At 41.2% G+C, this 20557-nt stretch overlaps 1 protein-coding gene across 5 annotated transcripts in view; it reads left to right on the forward strand.

The window, feature by feature from the left end:
• LOC135488430 (multidrug resistance-associated protein 1-like) overlaps positions 1-20557 on the forward strand; it is a 312354-nt gene that overhangs the window by 38935 nt on the left and 252862 nt on the right. For all 5 annotated transcript variants that reach the window (XR_010446979.1, XM_064773049.1, XM_064773066.1 and 2 more), the window contains 3 exons: positions 10679-10852; positions 11136-11261; positions 18133-18267. Coding sequence is in view for 4 of the 5 variants with exons in the window: in XM_064773049.1 (XP_064629119.1) it covers positions 10679-10852; positions 11136-11261; positions 18133-18267 (435 nt within the window). In the remaining variant the exon portion in view is untranslated. The remainder of the gene's footprint in view (positions 1-10678; positions 10853-11135; positions 11262-18132; positions 18268-20557) is intronic.

Below are 20557 nucleotides of genomic sequence, written 5' to 3' on the forward strand. Positions count from 1 at the left end.
ATATTGTAGCACGGATGTATAGCACTTTTTGATTTTCTTTTCAGCGTCACTAAAGTAGGAGAAGACAACCACCTATCGAACCCAGCCAAACTAACAGCAGAAAAGATCGTGCGTGGGATTACACAACGGGCATCCGAAGAAGTTGTTCCCATACCCCGTATCTATCAAGAAGAAGTCGTAAACTCTGCAGAACAAGGAATTCTAACGGACGGTGTCTCGGTGTATCTTCCCAACTTTATCGGATGTCATACAGTGGCTTATTCGCATAGAAGGAAGCAAATGCCATTGCTACCTGCCTTATGGGAATATGTCATATTGGAGGGACAGTGGCGGCAAACAGCCAATGGTGGAGATTTTTTAGTTGCGAACGATGGGGATATTGATAAGCTCATCATATTTGGGAGTGTGGAAAGCTTGATGAAAGTCGCCATAGCTGACACTGTGTTCATGGATGGAACATTTTATATAGCACCAAACATTTTCACCCAACTGTACACAGTACATGCGAAAATATACGGACAGATCTTCCCGCTCTTATATGGATTATTACCGGACAAACGCCAAGCCACATATGAATGCTTCATCCGTCTCATCAGCAACAAAATTCGTGAAGTGAACGAAAACGCGGCCTTCGCCCCGAATACAATAGTCGTGGATTACGAAATGAGCGTTCTTCAAGCATATCGTGGGGAATTGCCGGAGGCTCAACTAAAAGGATGCAGATTTCACTAAAAGGCAATAAATCGAAGCGTGCAGAGACTAGGATTAGCAGCGAAGTACCCTGATGCAGACAACAGGGATCCCATCCGTAAATGGATCAGACGAACGCTCGCCCTGCCTTTAGTTCCCCTTGACCGCATTGACGAAATGTGGATGACGACGATGAATGAAGCACCCGCCATCCTACAGGCTGCTGCTTTCAATGACTACGTTACGGCGAATTGGGTGGACGACATGGATGCAAGATTCGACCGAACTCCATGGAATCATTATGACAGGTTGGATCAACCACGAACAATCAATGCTGTGGAGGGGTGGCACAACAAGATTAATACGTACACCAGCCATGCTCACTCGAACCTCTACGAACTAGTTCGCTTCCTCAAACGAGAAGAAATGTTTCAAAGGTCTGAGATTCAGAGACTCGAAGCCAGCGGCCGACCAAACCCGAGGAGAGCCACATATGTACGCGTTGACGAACGCATGTTACGCCTCAAAGAACAATACGTCAATGGAGAGAGGGACATAATGAGTTACGTTGATGCCATCAGTTACCTTGCCTGACATTTTAAAAGGGTACTGTTGAAACTTTGCCTTAAAGGTTTCCAGTAGTCAAAGAGCAAGATTTATATGTGGTACATATTGATAGTATGTGGATATGTACTGTCCTAAAGAATTCACTAATTCGAATGATAATCCTTAAGTTTTGTTCTATTTGTCATTGTACTATGCCCTTTGGTGCGACAATAATTGGTCTGAGGAATGACGATATCGTCATAAGCTGCACGTGAAATCATATATCATGATATGTATTTTCAACCTTGTTTGACTTGATATGTGCTGTACCTACATGTATATTATGACATTGGTTTTACAGCTGATTTTGATCAAATAATTATGAGAATGTACAGTATTATGTATTTTTATCAAAAACTCATGAATTCCTGTTTTTATAGAATAAACGACTGCTTAACTCTACTTAATCTATTAGTTTTTACTGTGTGTCAGTATGGTCCTATGGCATGTATGGTCAAATAAGTCCCGGACTGTCCCCGCTTTCAAGGTGACTCTTTCAAAACGGTCATGGCATGGTTTGTTAACAAAGTTGATGGCATTCGATTAGTCAAATTGTCATCACATCGTTAACATCATCCAATTGTCCCCTCACATTTTCCCCATAAAATGGACATGCATCCCTAAGGTTCCATGTGGGAGAGTCGATTTATTGTAGGGGTACTGAAAAGTAGGCGAAACAGGAAGTAGGTGAAACAGGAAATAGGCCAAAAAGGAATAGGCGAAACAGGAATAGGCGAATCAGGAATAGGCGAAACAGGAATTTTGTAGGCAAAACAGGAATAGGCGAAACAGGCATAAACCCCTGCAGGCAGGCCTGGGTTGTTAAGATAATCCTTTGTTTTCCAAACACTGATTAGGCCTTGTTTGGCATTCTTTGCCAGTTTGGGAATTCACACCTTTGTTACTTGGGGATAGTCGGTATTGTCTTCTTATCATTGGTCTGGGTCATATTGGAACATGTGGCCGAGTATTAATATGACTTATATAATGGGCCTATAGGGAAGTTTAGGAAGTTTACTCCTTTTGTATTGAATGAATTAACTGTGTACCTACGCCTCTGCTCTAGTATAAGTGTCTAGTGTGTCCCTCTTGTCTTTTGAATGCTGGGTCCCTTAAAACTGAAACAGTTACTCGTAACAAACTGGGCGGAATTCCAGCACTTTGTTACTAGCGAAGAATTCGATATTGTCTGTGTGACAGAGTCTTGGCTGAACGAGGATGTGTCTGATGTGGAGGCCCTCCCTCAAAACCTTTACAAAATTTACCGCAGGGACAGAATAACCAAAACACATGGTGGTGGGGTTTTCCATGGAATCCGCAAAGGCTTATGCTTGCGTCGGAGGAATGAGCTTGAAACGGAATGAAATTATGGTGTGCGAATTACAAGAAGGTTCTTGCGGGTCAAAGGTGGGGCTAATGGTGTGCTACCGGCCACCCAAAGACAGTGAATTTGTAGAGAAACCTAACGAAGTTTTAGTGAATTGTAAGGGCGCCTTTAATCGAATATGTGTTCAGGGTGATTTCAACTTTAAAGAAATTGATTGTTAGACTGTATCAGGCCCTGGCCTTGGCCCGGCTCATCGCTTTTGTGGTCTTACAAATGATTTTTGTTGACTCAACTAGTTAGCGGCCTACCCACAAACTTGGAAACACTCTCGATCTGATTCTGACGGATACCCCAGAAATTTTCTCCCGTCTTTATGTGCTGCCGTTTATGTTCGACTCCGATCACTTTCCTATTGTGGCTAAGATCAATCTTCGCACAACGCACGGTGCTTGACTATACAAATGGTGATTACAATGTTCAGGGTCATACCTCAATGACCTATGGTAAGTGAAAACTCAGGCTTCTTTTAAAGACATGCAAAGTCGGACATCGAAACTAAGTGGGCCGATTGGTGTTCAATTCTGTACAAGGGAATTGATCGATTCATACCAAAACGGTGTGTGTCTGACTCTCTCTCACAGACCTAGGTGGCTTGACGCTGAAGTCAAACATTTGTCAAATAAGGTCAAATCTGTGAGGCGAAAGGCACGACGGGACAATAAGCCAACTTCATGGTCAAAGTTCAAAACATTGCGTAACACATTGAGGAATTTCAACCAGGGACAAGTATAAGTCTCATGTACACAGGCTCGGTGATGAAGTGAAATCAAATCCTAAAAAATTGTGGTCTTTTTACAACTCAAAGGCCGGTATTTTAGAACGCTCCTCGAAATTGAGGAACTCCTTTAGCCCATTGTTGTCATCTCAAGGAGGCCTTACTGGATTTTAGAATGCACCTCCAAATCCTCATGAAGGTCTCCTTAAAATCGCTTCCTTAGCTAAAGGGAGGGTCGATTTTAGAATGCGCCTTTCGGGAAAGGAATTCCTCAATTTGGGTGAGGATCTCCTTTATTCCTAAGGATGGTCCGGACCTTCCTTAAGAGCCTCCTCGGGCGACCAACTCGCTCCTTTCGCCACTGGACTTCCACCGGTAATGATGGCTGCGTACGTAAACCGCATTGAAAATATAAGAAGACTGGATATCGAAAATGGACACCCCCGTAGGGTCCGCCATCTCCATTATGTGGACCCCGATGAGAACAGGACGGACGAGGACTTCAGAAAGCGGTACCGATTCACGAGAGACGGTTTTACACGAATTCTCTTCTTTTTACGAGATGACTTACCCGAACCAGTGAATAACCGTGGAAATCCGGTGCCGCCAAGTTTGCAACTCAGAATTGCTTTGCGATTCTATGCCACAGGTAGTTTCCAAATTGTAGCTGGAGATTTACTACAAATTTCCCAGTCGTCTGTGAGCAAAATCGTTGCTAATGTTTCACGAGCTATTGCCAGAAAACGAGGCGATTTCATACAGTTTCCAGAGGGACAAGCAGCAACGGCTATGCAAGCCAAGTATTATGAGATTGCCGAGTTTCCACTTGTTGTAGGCTGTGTGGATGGTACGCACATCCCCATACAAGCTCCAAATCTGGAAAATCGGGAGATATATAGGTGTCGGAAATCGTTTATGTCGCTGAATGTGCAGGGGATAAGTGATGCAAACCTGAAGTTCATCAACATAGTCGTGAGGTGGCCTGGTTCTACTCACGATGCACGCATATTTGACAACAGCCTGATTTGTACCAGATTCGAAAATAACGAACTGACCGGTTTGTTGCTTGGGGACCCAGGGTATCCTTGTCGGCCATTTCTTATGACACCATTCAGGAATCCCAATGGACCAGCGGAAAACAGCTTCAATCGCGCACAGAGGAGAACCCGATCACTCGTTGAACGCATGTTCGGTGTACGGAAGCGTCGTTTTCCATGTCTGAAATTCGGGATCCGCTGCAAATTAACGACCACTATGGCAGTAATTGTAGCCACAGCTGTACTTCACAATATTGCGACGGATTTACGTGAGGACGATTTTCCTGATGAAAATAATGAAGCTGAAATGGAAGGTATTGGTGACGTGGACAACGCCGCATTACATGATGTGCTTGGAAATGCAATGAGGCAAACAATAGTTCAGCGGTATTTTCAATGAATGACAAAAGACATTCAGGTTCATTTCAATTAATCATTTATTACATCTGATGATAGACGTTATACAACGGATACGTTTGATTTGACTCATTTGATGTTGAACTTGTTTTCTCCTGGAGACTTTCAAGGAAGTGCTGTTGCATTATGAGGACTTTCATTTTTTCTCGGTGTTCCTCCTGATGAAATTCTATTTGCTGTTTCAAGCATTTAACCTGCAGCTCGTGTTCGATCTCCTGCATGCGAACTGCTTTGCCTAATGCGCATGATGACGTTGGACTGTCTGTTGCTTCCACATATTTCCGTTTGGCTTTCCCCTGCGATCCAGGTTTGACTGTCGATGTGGACTGCTTTGGTTCAGAAAACCCCTCTTCTCAACATCCTTCAGCGTTACCGTCGCAGTGGCAGCTCGTTGAACCCCGGTTTCTTGTGGACATGTAAAACCAAAAATAGGATAATTTTATAAAACAAATGCAGCGAAATGATGATCTTAACTTAATTTAAATCACAGAACATCAAATGGTTTTATGCTGCCAGTGAGGATAGGCCTGTTTGAATGTCATATTTACATGTGCACCATCTCTATTACTTTACAGCTAAACTCTCTCTTTTCACTTCTATAACTTTACTTAATAACTGCCGTCAACTGTCGTATTGAGCGTTTATTTCAACAACATTCCTGAAAGAAATGGGAGTCACGAAACGTTCTGAATCTGACATTTCTGGTTATTTTTACCAGTACCGGTAGTGTTATGGAAGTGAAACTAGAGTAAGTTAAAATACTTCTTGGTGGGGTAGCCCTCGTCACATTCGGAACGACATGAGGCAAACTGCTTTTCTGTCTACGTGATGGTGCATTTTACCATTGAAAAATAAACCTTGTCCATGGTATCCCGCATCATCGTCAAATTCGTTATCCAAGGGTCGTAATACGTCACTGCAAATTGATGTCACAAGGTGGGATGCGTCATCTGCCTTGGCGGCAGGATCAGCGGGACCTCCACCTGTCCGGTACCGATCTTTCTTTTCTTTGCTGACGTCCTTCTTTGCCTTGGCTTTCGTGTTGTCCCACAGTTTCTTGAGTGCCTTCACATTGGACGGTTCCAATCCTTTCTGTTGATTGAACCCATCTACGATCCGATCCCAGGCCTGATTCTTGGCTTTTAATACACCCGATGTGTTCTGCTTCAGTTCGACGACACACTTTTCTTTTTCGATAAGTTCGAGCAGCACATTTCTCTCGATATCCGAAAAAGTCCTCCGTTTCTTGGCTTCAGTACGTCTTGAGTCGTCCATAATTTCAGCCGTAATGGGGCCTCTGGTGCACTTGGAGCGACGGGACGGGCTTTTATTTTAACCTTCAGAACCAAGCGCAATAAACCAACCGCAATGAATTACTTGTTACATCAGATCACGGCATTGTTCGCCAGCCCAGGAAACATTGAGGTCGACCTCGAGTGAGGATTTCCTTGCGAAAGGACGCCTCCAAGGCTACCTTTAACTGAAGGAACTCCTCCAATAAAGGACGAGTCGAGGAAGGTTCTAAAATTGATCTTGGATAAGGACGCCTTACAGGAGGCGGCCTTGAATTAAGGCGTCCTCACAGAAGGCCTCCTTAACCCCAAAATAAAGGAGCGTTCTAAAATACCGGCGATTGTCTAAATCGAACTCAATTCCAATCTTGTTGGTATGAGTGCAACCGAGGGTTTAGCCATATCCATGATATCTGGCACGATTCCCACTTGTTGAGAAACTGCCAACGTTGTCCCAATTTTTAAAAAGAATGACAAGGAGTCAGTTGAAAATTATAGAGAACTTGACTTCTCTTAGGCCTTCGATAGTGTCCCTCATAATCTTTTATTTATTCATAAAATTCAGAGTTTTGGTGTAAATGGTAGACTACTGCACTGGTGTGAATGTTATTTGGCTGATAGATCTCAGAGGGTGGTAGTTGATGGCGAAGCTTCATCCCTGCTTCCAGTGGTGTCAGGCGTACCTCAAGGGTCAATCCTTGGGCCCTGCTTTTCACATTGTTTGTCAATGACCTTCCTGATGTATTGAGTGACTCTACATTTTCATCTTTATATGCCGACGATGCTAAGTGTTCCAGAATCATCAGCAGAAAATCTGACTGCTGGGCCCTGCAAGATGATTTGGATAAGCTAAGGGCCTGGAGCAAAAATGGGGCCTAACTTTCAGCATTTCAAAATGTCAGGTATTTACAATTACACGTTGGTTAAATCCTATCATTTCCCACTACAATCTGGGTGGTACTGTACTGGAAAGGGTGAATGAAGTTAAGGATATTGATGTACTCCTGCAAAAATACCTAATTTGGAATAAGCATGCTGACCTTATTTCACATAGTGCGAACAGGTTGTGGTTCGCGATCAGGAGAATAACTGGTAATAGCAATAATATTCAACTTTTAAAAATGCTATATACACAAGCATTGTTAGGAGTGGGCTTGAATATTGCTCAGTTGGGTGGAACGGCCTTTCTAAGCGTAAACTGGCCGTTTTGGAAAGTGTGCAGCACCGGGCCACTGGTCATATAATCGGTTCTGATGTGCCATATACTGATAGATTTTCTAGTCTCGACCTTCTGCCTTTGTCTTTCCGCCGTGAAATTCTCGATCTTTTATTCTTACATAAATGTTTTATTCAGTGTTTTTCGGTCCCAATTGACGATTTTGTCAAATTTATCTCTCGAAGAGGGGACAACTTATTATTACGTGCTAGGCATTGTAGGACAGAGTCCTTCTTTGGGTCCTATTTTAATCGCATTGTTAATATAGGGAACAATTTACCCGTCAAAACTCATGACAAGTTTATTTATTTTGAAGTTGAGGACACCTGCAGTTGGACTAGTTGCTGCAGGTACGCCCTCTGCAGACCATGTTTTTAATGCAGTATAATGAAAATGCTAAGTGCGAGGGTTTTGAATCAATTTGTAATTTATGTATTGTCATCCGTTCTTGTACACTTAAACTGTCTTAATATGAGCTTTTTATAGGTATTCCTACCGCACACACCATACTGTATTTTACTGTATATGTTCTTTGTACAATACAGTGAAGTTTAAATAAATATATCAATAAATAAATAACTGTTGGACTCTGGCATGGTTTGACAGAGTAATCTCAGTGCTACACTCACCCTGAATTCACGTCTCAGTGCTGAATTCAACACTTTCTCTTCTGAGGACGCATGTCTTAGAACTGCCCTCAAACTCTTCTTACTTGTAATACAATTTCTTGTATTGTAATTCCTTATACCGTTGTGAATAATAAATGTCTTAGTGCTGTATTATGAGAAAGCTTGATCAGAAGAGTTAGTTGGTACTTTGAGACCAGAACAGTTACTTCAGTCATTAGAGTTAAATGAAGTCAGCATGAAGTGTTAGTTGCTATATAAAGTTGATTTATACCTACTATTTGTATGAGAATTTTATAGTGATTGATGATTTATCAATAAAGAAGTGTTTGAAACTTATGGTTACTGGTCATAATTGCTAGATGATTCAGTAGACTATTCCTTCTTGACTTATAGTAGGGAACTTATAACCATTCTGGTGTTAAGTAAGAAAGTGACTGAGTTTTCTTACCGCTCGGACTACTTAGGGATCACGTCCAAAGTCCGCACGCGAATATTCGCTGCGCGAATCGGGGCGAAAATTTGCCTGGTCGAATATCGCCACACTCGTTCGCCTCCAAATCGCTCCCTGCTTCGGCGATTCTATTATGATCAGGCGAAAATTCAGACTGAATAGAAATCGCAGGCGAAAATAATAATCGCACCTAATTCGCTCTCACCAACCATCGGAACGAAGGGAATATTAGAGGCCTATATGTGTTGTAGTATGCGTATTCCGACATCAGCTGATAGCAGACCGAACAAAAACACAAACTGGAATTCCCGGTCAACCTGACTGCAGTAATCATATACATCACATCTATCCACGAGGAGCTACACAAATTTGGCACAGGGGTTTGAGGTTCTCAGTATTATGGTATGCATTCCGAAGGATTGTGGTGCAATGTACCGAATCATACAGCTAATCATAGTTAGGCTTATGTTTCCGAGTCTCAGCCAACCAATCAAAATCGTTGTAGTATCCGGTTATCCTAAACAGCGCCCACCAGCGTTCACCAGGTTTAAAGTCGGGTATAAAGTCATCAAAATAAAATTTTGTGGCCAAAACGTAATATGTACACCATAAAAAATACATTTCCTGAAGATTTCATGCTTATTTCGTTTATGACCATTAGATTTTACTTTGATGGCTTTAATGTATGTATGTGTTTAAACCTGGTGGACGCTGTCTAGTATGACCCGATTTGTTTATGTGACTGCACTTTTCCGCCAATAAAACAAGACGAAAGTCGTTGCAAAATCGTTCCGAATATCGGACAAGCATGCAAGAGCCACCAATTTCGTAAAATCGCTCCATTATCGCCTGGAGCGATTTTTGGGGCGAAATCGAAGAATTGGTGCGATTTTGGGCGAATTTCGCATCTGACATTCCGGCGATTTCATATTATCGCCTCACATTCGCCGGTCGATTTTCGGACAGATTTCACAGGCGAAATACTGTAGGGTGAATTTCGCCGGCGAATATCGCGTGCGGACTTTGGACGTGATCCCTTAGTCACGACAAAGGTCACAGAGGTCATATGGCATAAATTGGCCATTTGAGTATAACTATGTCAGGTTTCTTAACCACTAAAGTTATGAACTTGAAATTTGGTACACATGACTACCTTTGTCATGTAACTTCAGACACTGAATTTCAATCTGATCTGATTCTCGATTTGGCCACCAGGAGGCCAAAACTAAAAAAAGGTAAAAAGTGCAATATCTCGCTTATCAGCGACTTGTTTTCGATGATATTTTTACGGTAGGTACTCCAAGCAACGATACATCACATGTCATACCGACTTTGGTTTGACTTATATATACTATACATATAGAGTGTTTCTTAACCAGGATGAATTCCTAACCACCAAATATCTAGACGGTGAGCACAATGGCCCCTGGCCGTTTCATTTAATTATAAGTATTTTGGCGGGAATAATTTGTACTGCGCAAGAGTGGTCATGAATAAGAGAGTAAAGTTAACCCGCGTGGTTAGTGCTCGTGCTAGTGGTGGGATGGGAGCTGGGGTGTGCAATCACTCTCCTATAATTACAGATATTAAAATATCTCTTTACTACTGCATTAGGGGCAAGTAACTTCAACTGTCTTATTATCCGGGATCTCAATTTAGGCACAGGTTTTTGGGGTCGGTGAAGGGGGGGCAACCTGCTGCGTGTTCTCGCTTCAAAAAAGTTCATTCAATTACAACGTGATTCCCAAACACGTGATTTCTAGGCCATGTGCTTGATGTAAATGAAAACAAGCCCTCTCATTTGTAGATGACTAAACCCTCTCATTGGTCAATGACTTTGGCAATCATCTGAAATTACCGAACCAAACCAAATGATAAACAAATAGCACTACCCATCATTGATACAAACTCCTCCTGAGGCTGCTCCTGAACCAAAACAATTTTGTGGATTGTGCACTCTTTCTTCGGCTTTGTGTCATGGAGAGGGGTTAGAGTAATTTTTGTGGTGGGAAAACAAGGTTTTTTTTCTCTCGATGAATGTTGTTCAACGTTTGTCAAAAATAAAGATGGATATATAGGTCACAAAATGCAGGCAGTGCGGGGGATATTGTGATAAAAACCCAAGGTGTTAAGGAAATTGACGATCCTTCCCATCAACTCATTGCATTGATTGTAATAGGTTGTACATGTACACCATTTTCAGCACTGTTATCTAACCAAATATATTATTTCTTACAGAATGAAAGCCTGCTACAGAACACATATCCAGATTTGTCACCATGTTTTCAAAATACAGTTCTTGTTTGGGTGCCATGTGTCCTGCTGTTGCTGACATTCCCCATCCGACTCTACTATCTGAGCAGTCCAGCCAGTCTTGTCATTCATGTGAATGCTTTCAACAGAGCCAAAGTGGTAAGAATCTGAGCTGGCCATATCCTGTGTACCCGCAGCCCTATACTCATGGTCAAAAGTAAATAACTACTTGTAAACTTTGCTTTGCTGAGTGTTGCGCATTGTGAACCGATTTCAATGTGCATTCGGTCGGTGTGGCGCAACTATGTTGAATCCGGTTTAACCAATTTACATTCCGGGGAGCGCTCCCCAGAAAACGCTTTTAGTTCGGATTCAGTGTGAACACAGCACTTAAAAAAGTCTATTAAAAAAACTAAATCCTACCGTTCTTTCTTCTTTTCAGATTCTTTGTATATTGATTACTTTTGTTAGATTCCTGGATATTCTGAAATATGCCAGCGATTTTTCAGTTGGTAAACCCATTGCCCTGGTCTACGTTGTCTCACCAGCTGTACAGACATTTACATTCGTAAGTACACAGTTTGATAGACTTTGCTGCTCTAACATTGGATCAGTGTGGTGTGTCTAAAACACAGAGTTGACATGCATAGCCATGCATAGTTAAACATTTTAAATAAAGAATTGAATTCGTGAATTTCCATTTGGGTTGATACATACTGATATAAGTTTCAACATTGCTGTTGTGTAGACCGGTATACTTATACTAGGCAAAGTCGCTTGCTTGATAACTGCATTATGGAGTTGTTCAATTTTCCTGACCCACTATAAAATATGAACGGCATTACCCTTTAACGACCAGGTCCGGTGCCTCTATTGGTGTAGTGGTAACATTTGCGTTATGTCCTATCGCTACAATATACTATTGTAAAAGAGATAATGCTAAGCCGAGCTAACGCCGGTGTTTGGTCTTAAGCAAATGCCAATTGATGTTGTCCTCAGGAACTGCCAGGCCAGGTTGCATCATTGAATTTGGCAGGTTAGGTACTTAGAATTTGGCATGGTTTCAATTTACATCAGTGGATAATCCACCTTTGATGAAAGTGTGTCAGTCCACAATTTATTAATCATGACCAGTGATCTGTCATGTAATCATGTTAGGTTAGGTAACTACTCACTCATCAAAATACATGTAATAAGATGTTGGTTTTCAATAAACATCCAGTCAATGATCTGTTCCATTCAACACCCGACTCCATGGCTGAAAGAAATAATCGAATAATGTTCGAAGAGATATTGGGTTCTGAAGTGGTTTTTTGGCAATGACCCGATGAGGATTGGGTCCCTTCTTGGAGAAAATGCTGCCCTCAACCCGCACGCAAGGCGTATTAATGATATTGATACTACCAGTTGGCGTTATTGAGCAAAAATCTGTGCTGACCTAGTTTTTATGCCCCCGCCTTCGAGTGGGCATTATGTTAACACCATCGTTGTCTGTCGTCGTTGTCCGTAAGTAAACTTTTCCATTTCCATGCGATAACTAGAGAAGACTTTCACGAAGGTTCCTTTTGGTACATACATACATACATACATACATACATACATACAAATAGCATTTATATAGCGCAAAATCCAATTAGAAAAATTGCTCAGCTGCGCTTAACAAAAACACTGTTCAAATAGTTTGGTCTTTAATCTTCTTTTGAACTCGCTGACGGTGGAGCTGTTGCGGGTGTTAGTGTCCAGCAATTATTCTTGCTGCACGGTTCTGCACTAGTTGTAATTTGTGCAGGAGTTGCTCATTAACCCCAGCTAACAGACTATTTCCGTAGTCCAAACGAGACATCACCAGTGAGTGCACTAGCTCTTTCGTTGCTGCAGTTGTAAGGAGCTTGCGAGCGCGACCAATATTGCGCAAGTGGTAAGTTGCAGATTTGACGATGTAGTTCATGTGTGATGCCATAGAAAGAGTTTGATCAAAATACACTCCGAGGTTCCGCACAGGGCCACTGGACGGAGTGACCTGGACGCCAGCGACTACAAGTGATTTAAGTTCAGTGAATCGATTACTCTCTGTGAGCCAAAGAGTTCGATCTCTGTTTTAGAAGGATTTCCTTTGAGCTTGTTAACAGTAAGCCAGTCATGAATATCAACGAGACAGTCGTCGTCGTCGGTCGTCGGTCGTCGGTCGTCCGTCGCCGTCTGTATCCTGTGTGGCACGTTTCTTAACCGCTTGTGCTATGAACTTGAAACTTTGTACACATGACCCCCTAGGTCAGAGGTACTCTGACACTGAATTTCGGTCCGGTCTGGTTCATGACTTGGCCACCAGGGGGCTAAAACTTAAAACATAAAAAGTGTGATATGTCTCTTATTAATGATCCGTTTTCAATAAAAAATTTATGGTAGGTACTGCTAGAAAGGATACATCACATATCATACGGGTTTTTGATTTGACCTACTTTTCAAGGTCACAGAGGTCAAATGGTGTAAATTGGCCGTTAGGATGTAACGATGGCACGTTTCTAAACTGCAATGACTATTGATTTTAAATTTGGTACACATTTACCCCTTAGTCAGGTGATCTCAGGGACCGAAGTTTGGTCCAATATGATTCACCACTTGACCACCAGGGGGCAAAATCCAAAAACCTTAAAAATGTGATTATTCCTTAACTTCTTGCCCGATTGCCACCAATTTGATATCATGGGTACATCTAACCACCATACAGTATATGTCACACAGGTTTTTAGCTCAGCTGAGAAGCTGAGCTATTCATATGAGTAAATGGTAGAATGAATGTCCGTCTGTCTGTCTGTCTGTCTGTCTGTCTGTCTGTCCGTTAAACAGGCACGTTTCAAAACTATGGCGGATAGGCGATAGATTTTCCCTCTGAGGCGTTGAGATCCTTCAGGACTCCTGAATAGACCAAATGTGGGTCCGGCAGGATGAGCGGTTTGGCCACAAGGTGGCACCGAGCGAAATTTTCCAAAAACTTTTCCAGCAGCTGATTTCTCCTAATTCTTTAAGTTGGGGATCATGAATCAAATCTAATCTTATAGAGCAAAGCTTTCTCTTTCATTATCAATAGGCGTGGTTCATGAATTTCTCACCAGGTGGTGTTACTGGCACAATTTAGTGAGCACCCCCCCAAGAAGAGCATTTTAAATTTCGCGCGAGTTATCCCACGTGCAGCGAACGTCACGTCTCGGAGTCTGCGCAGTTCAGACGTAAGGAGACCATGCTATGGAATAGGTCGCGTTCTGTCAATTCGGAGGTAAGTTCTCATTAAATGCACAATTTCATAGGCGATAATATTTGGCTGCTTGTGTTATTGCATGTTGATGACATTAGGGAAGGCTTGGATTGTTTAATTGGATGTGATTAATTTGAAATAGTTCGTCGACGATCGTTGAAAAAACGATCTGCGAAATGCAGCTTGGTCTGAGAAACGATGTCAAAGTCCGGCTTTAAATCATGGATTACTCAACATATAACTCTTGTCACATAGCAGAACTAATGTGAATAAACAAGACAATAATAAACATCGTTCTGATATCATCGGGTAAGGTTGCCAATGTACATAAGTGTAATTGAGGATCGACTCCGGCGATTTGAAATGTCAACAAACAATAAATGTGATAGCTGATACACACTGAAAAATGCACACTGTACATAGCTCAATGCTTCAAACGGGGCCGATTCATCACTCTAATATCACAATGTATTCTCTGAATGAACTTCCTTGATCATTCGGCCCTAGTGCCTTATCAGTTGTTGTTGGCCTTGTATTTGATATAAAACTTGGCTAGCTTAGCTATCTATCAAAATTAAAATGTTATCTCCTCGTCATGTTTTGCAGGAATGATCTGCACTACTGCAGCTGCATTTGAACATATTTGGTGACCACATCACAGATGACCAAGAGAGAGGATCGAGCTATGACTTTGCACATCCCATCGACTTCGGTGTTCACCAGTGCAATCATCAGAAGAGCCAGTCAATTTTAGTATTCAAGTATTTCATTCTGTAATACTTACCTCAAAATTGACTAAATAAAGAAAACCGCATGTGGCAGTTGGTTAAAAAAATCAAGTCTATCTGTTTAAAGTTTTTACTTGCTATCAACATTTCAATGGTGGCATTCTGCTAAGGTTTGTAAGAGTTTCACTTGACTTAAGCAGGGTGTACACTAGTAAAATATTAGCAACATTTTACCAACATTTTTACAACATGTTGGTAAATTGTTGCAAACTTTTTCGTGGGAACAAAGGGAAATAGGTATTTTGGAGGGAAAATGGATGGTTCCAAGGAGAGAAGATGTGTTTTGAGTGCTTCTGCAGCAATTTTAGCTGTCATTGTTGAGAGACGGAAGAGGCGGCGAAATAACCAAAAGAGAATATGGACCAGGCCCTGGATCAAAATGAGGGTGGATCATGGGACATATCACTGCCTGTTAAAGGAGTTACGGCTGACTGACAAGCCGTCATACAAAAACTTCCTGCGAATGGATGAAACTTCTTGAAAAGGTTTCATCACCCTACGAAGCAAGACACTCACTTGAGAGTTGCTATACCTGCTTCTTGTTCAAGTCACATGACCTCAGGTAGATCACATGACGCAAATCCTATTTCTGATTGGCTGAAGAGTTTGCAACATTTTTACAACATGCAACAAAGAATTGTATTGCATTTAATTTGCAACAATTTTACAACAATTTTACAACATGTTGTAAATGTAAGACGCGTTTTGCTGTGTACACACTACGCAACATTTGCAACATTTGTTGCAACTGTAAACGTTGTAAAAATGTTGCTAATATTTTACTAGTGTACACAGGCCTTTAGGCAATAATAGAGTTGGGTAGAGCATTTTGTTAATGTTACCCTTTTAGTTAGGGAAACTGGTGCCTTCTGCATTAGGTGGACCCTACTTGCTCATCTGTCAGACCAGCCTCACACGTCGGCAGTAGAGTTTAAGGTCCAGTCTGCGAGATTTACCCATTTCTACCCAGCCAAAAGTGGGTGATTGGGCTAGTCTCTCCATGTGATTCAATTCGCATGGATTCTTGTGCTGAAAGGCTCCCTCCACAAGGGCAGACTACATCTGGTGGCACTAAAATATGGAAGAAAGGCAGAAGACGACCAATTTGCGAAAAGGATCATCATCATCATCATCATTATAACAGCGGAGGATGAATCATGTTGCTGTGTGTAGAATTGATGGTCCAATATAGGTTAGGTTATCTGTTTGCGCACACATTGCAAGGGTGGAGCTTGCTTGAAGTAGATTGCGCCAGTCTACCGTAATTCATTGTTACACATCCAGAAGCTAATATCCTTAGGCTTTGAGTCCTTAGTTTAGTAGAGTTTGACGAGTAATGTAATATATACGAACAACGCAGCAACAACTCAGCTGAGCGCCAGGCCCTTGGGCCTCTTGTTAATTTGACCTTCTTGTCAAGGTCACAGAGGTCAAATGGCGTAAATTGGCCGTCAGGCCGTAACTATGGCACGTTTCTTAACTGCAATGACTATTGATCACAAATTAAGTACACATGTACCCCTTGGTCAGGTGATCTCAGGTACCGAAGTTTGGTGCGATCTGATTTGCCGTTTGGCCTCCAGGGAGGGGGCCAAATCCTAAATTCTTCAATATGCCATTATTCCTAGTAATTACTTGCCCGATTGGCACCAATTTTATATCATAGGTACATCTAATTCTAACAACCATTCAATGTGTGACCCGGGTCTTCTTTGATTTGACCTACTTTTCAAGGTCACAGAGGTCGAATGTACTGTAAATTGGCCATTTTGGGGAAATTGTAATTGCTTGGACCTACATCAAACTTACACTACATGACACAATACCATGCTCTTTATCAATCTTTCCTCCACATGAGGTGAGCACAATGGCCCTGGCCATTTCATATTTGTACGGCATTTCTCCCGTACCTTTTTCATAGCGCACTATGAGTACAGTACTATAACTTGTAACTTAATAGCTCACCTGGGTGAGCTTATGTTGTCACGTCTTGTCCGTCCGTCTGTCCACACAATGGGAGCACATTTGCTCACTATTGAGCCTAGTAGGTTAAAACTTGGTTAAAAATGTCTTATGGCAACATGACTTGACACAAAAAAATCATTCCTGACCTACTTACTTGGCTCAAGGCGACCATCTTTGAAAACCTTGTTTTGTCAATATCTCATGAACACTAGATAGCTAGAACAATGAAATTGTTACTGTCAATACTTCTGATGAGACTGCATGACATAATATACAGGTTTTTCATTTGGCCTACTTTTGAAGGTCACAGAGGTCAAACTCAAAAATATTGTCGTCCATCGTCGGCATATGTTAGCATGGCACGTTTCGTAACCGCTTGAGGTCTGTCGTTAAAACTTAGTACACATGTACCCTTGGACCCTGGGGTGATTCACACATGACTTCGTTCCAATATTATTATTGGAGCGAAATGCAAAAATATAAAACATGCAATAGGACCCGTGATTTTTGTCGGATTTTCATCAAATTTCTTTGGTAGGTACTCCTAGCAAGGATACATCACATATCGTACAGGTTATCGGTTTGACCAACTTTTCACGGTCACAGAGGTCAATGTTTGCTGAATCACCGATAGATGACAAGTTTCATTTCTATTTGAGCTAGAAGGTTCTAAACTTGTGAGGACATGTATCTAGGGACCCTCTACTCTAGACATCAGATATGGCCGCCAACAAAATCCTAATACTCTGAAACTCATTTTAAGATTGCAACCAAATTTCATGTGATTGTATATCTATGTACTCTCTAAAACATCCCTGATTTTCAGTTAAATCCATCAACCTATATGGCCACAAGGCGGCCATCTTTAAAATTAAACAAAGTCCTATTACTCCGAAATGAATGATCGGATTGCAACCAAATGTCATGTGATTATGGATTTATGTACTCTTATTAGTATCCCTAGTCTAATCCCATGACAAACCGCAGGGCGCCATCTTGAAAATCCAACGAAGTTCTATTACTCCTGAACTGTTAAACAGATGTCAACCAATTTCAATCTGACATGTACACTCTTCAATAACCCTGAAATTCAGTCAACTTTTATAACCAAAAGGCTATATTTAGTAGTACCAATAACTTTCTATTGTGTCATTGAGCCGAGAAGAATGATATTATTCAATGGAATGAAAACTGGTGAAATTAGTCAGAAACTGTTCTCCCATATCGACTGCAAATGACATGCATTAACATTACCGAGCTGAGCACATGGTTACTTTAACTTTAGCATCAAATCAATTTGAATGACATACTAATAAAATCTGTTTGTTGCTTTTTTTGCTGTAACTTATTTGTTTGAATTTGAGATTGCAATTTCAATTTATGGCAGTGGATTAGTATTTAAAATAACATTTATAATTTTTTCTTTGTTTAAGATGGTTGCAACAATTTTGATTGAAAAAGAGCGCCACGAAGGGACCATATCATCTGCCGTTCTCTTCATATTTTGGTTCATTCTTCTCATCACTGGAATAGTGCCATTTTATTCCTACATCATCAACTTTGGCATGGTAAGTATTTTTAAAGAATTGCCCAGAGCTGAATTAATGCAGACATCATAGCATGATCATTGATGATAGTGTCTTCAATACTAATTTCTTCCATTCTCATCTTTGTCATGTTGTGGACAAATAAATGCTCTAGTTTTGAATCAGTAGTAGGTCTAGGAGCTGGCCGAACATGCATTGGAAGGGCCTGGGTGAATGTCAATAACTTTCCACTTTCTATCATTTATCAGACAAATGCCTTGCTTGAACAGTCTCATTCTATGGCGCTTATTGAGAATGACTGGAGGAATGTTCCTTTTAAAAATCAATGCAATCCAAAATTCAATATGGCCACCACAGCCGTCTTGAATTTCGATTCTGCTGGGTATATAGTTTTATCAGATCTTGCCATTTTTTTTTTGGGTGTGCTGCAAGTATTTAGGGCAAGTTTTCTTTTGAAAAAAAGAAGAAAAAAAACGTTTAAAAAAGAAAGAAAATGACCCCTCCTTATACTTTTTTTGCACCTGAAAACGCTTTTAAAATCTGCTTCTTAGTTTCTTAGAATGCCACTTTAGACTTTAAAACATGAGTCCCCCTCTGTATGAAACCCTGAGAAGGCCTTCTTGAAGCAAATGTGGGTGTTTGTACCCACCGTCCCCCCCCCCCCGGCACAAACAGGTGGCATAAAGTATTGCAAGAAAATAAGAATTTGGAACTTCTGAAATGGCAAAAACTCAAAAGGGTGATCCAAAGACGCGAATCATGTTGCCCCGGGCAAATAGTGCATGCTCTTTATTGAAATAGTGGTTTTCATGTATATTCTCAAAGATTCTATTAACTCTTTCAGTGCCCAGGATTTGGGCATTTTTGGGCATTTTCACCAACCAAAATTTCACAAAAATAATTGAGATACAGTCATCAAAATTCTTCAAAACCTTCGTCTTTACCCCTAGTTTCAATAAAACAGCAGTAATAAATAAGGGCATATTGGGATTATTTTTTTGTAAATTTTTTAAGGGAGTGGTATTTTTTGACGATTTTGAGCATTTTTCACATTTTAAAAATGAGGGGTGGCAGACCCAATCCCACCCTCTCAGTCGAAAAAATTATTCAATGGCCCCAGCCCAGAGAAACCATATAAAACACGTTTTAGGAGCTGGGGATATCTGGTGTCGTCCAGAGGATATAGAATACCTTTAAAAATTTAGGTCGTACATGTACGATCTTTGGCACTGAAAGAGTTAAGGTAACATGCCATAATTTTGCTGGATAAAGTTTTACAACTTTTTTTGTGATAGAGATTAAGCATTTGGGGCCAGGGCAATCATGATTCATGGGAGCATCTTAAAATGTGGAATTGGGAATGATTGCCAACCTGGCACGGCTGGTTGTTGATGAAAAACAAGAATTTCTCATGAGTGGGAACTCCGAAACTTCAAAACTCTGGCAGTCTTTGTGTTTCAGTTTAAAAGCTATCTGACCAACAACAGATCTCTAAGTCAAAATGAGGAAGTTGAAAAAGATTCCCATTGTTTGCAAAGAGAGCATTTTGTTACAATTTAAGGCTGTATTAAAAACATGCATTCTCAGATTGCTTTGTATTCTTGATTACATTCATTTTTTATACATACTATCATAATACCCATGGCGCAGGTAGTTTTAGGGTGTTGGCTTACTGTGGGGTTTGGGCAATTTGGGTGAAATGAAATTATATGTCTGGGGGTTGTGATGTTGTCTTGATTTTGATGATTGGGACAATCTGGGTGATATGGGTTGATTGGTCTGAGGGATTGTGACTGGAAAAATCAAACTCCTCTCCATTTTGACGAACTATTTCGCGAATGGTGAAGAGGCAATGGCGTGAAGTTACGAACTTAGTACAACAAATGCCGCGAGCATAGTCGGTGGCAGCACCAGACGAAGGAAGTAGTTCGCCTTGGGTTTTTTCGACACCCTCCGCACGGACTCCACTCGTTAGTACAACAAATGCCGCGAGCGTAGTGGGTGGCAGCACCAGATGAAGGAAGTAGTTCGCCGAGGGTTTTTTCGACACCCTCCGCACGGACTCCACTCGTTCCGGAACACTCACTTACTTGTTAATCTGCAGTGGTTAGCCTGTTTTTATTGCAGTAAAGAAATGTTAATCGGGATTTTATATTATATTTCATATTTGCCCCGGGTATTCATATAGGGAGCTGTGCGCTACTTTGCGCCCTGTGCTTAAGTCGGGTGAGGCGGTTTTGTTATTATGTGACGTGTATCACGTGATGAATTCCCATACAGTACTTTGAAAACTTAAGAGCGATTAGCAACG

This window comes from Lineus longissimus, chromosome 1, assembly GCF_910592395.1.
Source record: "Lineus longissimus chromosome 1, tnLinLong1.2, whole genome shotgun sequence".
In the NCBI taxonomy this organism is placed as follows: domain Eukaryota; kingdom Metazoa; phylum Nemertea; class Pilidiophora; order Heteronemertea; family Lineidae; genus Lineus; species Lineus longissimus.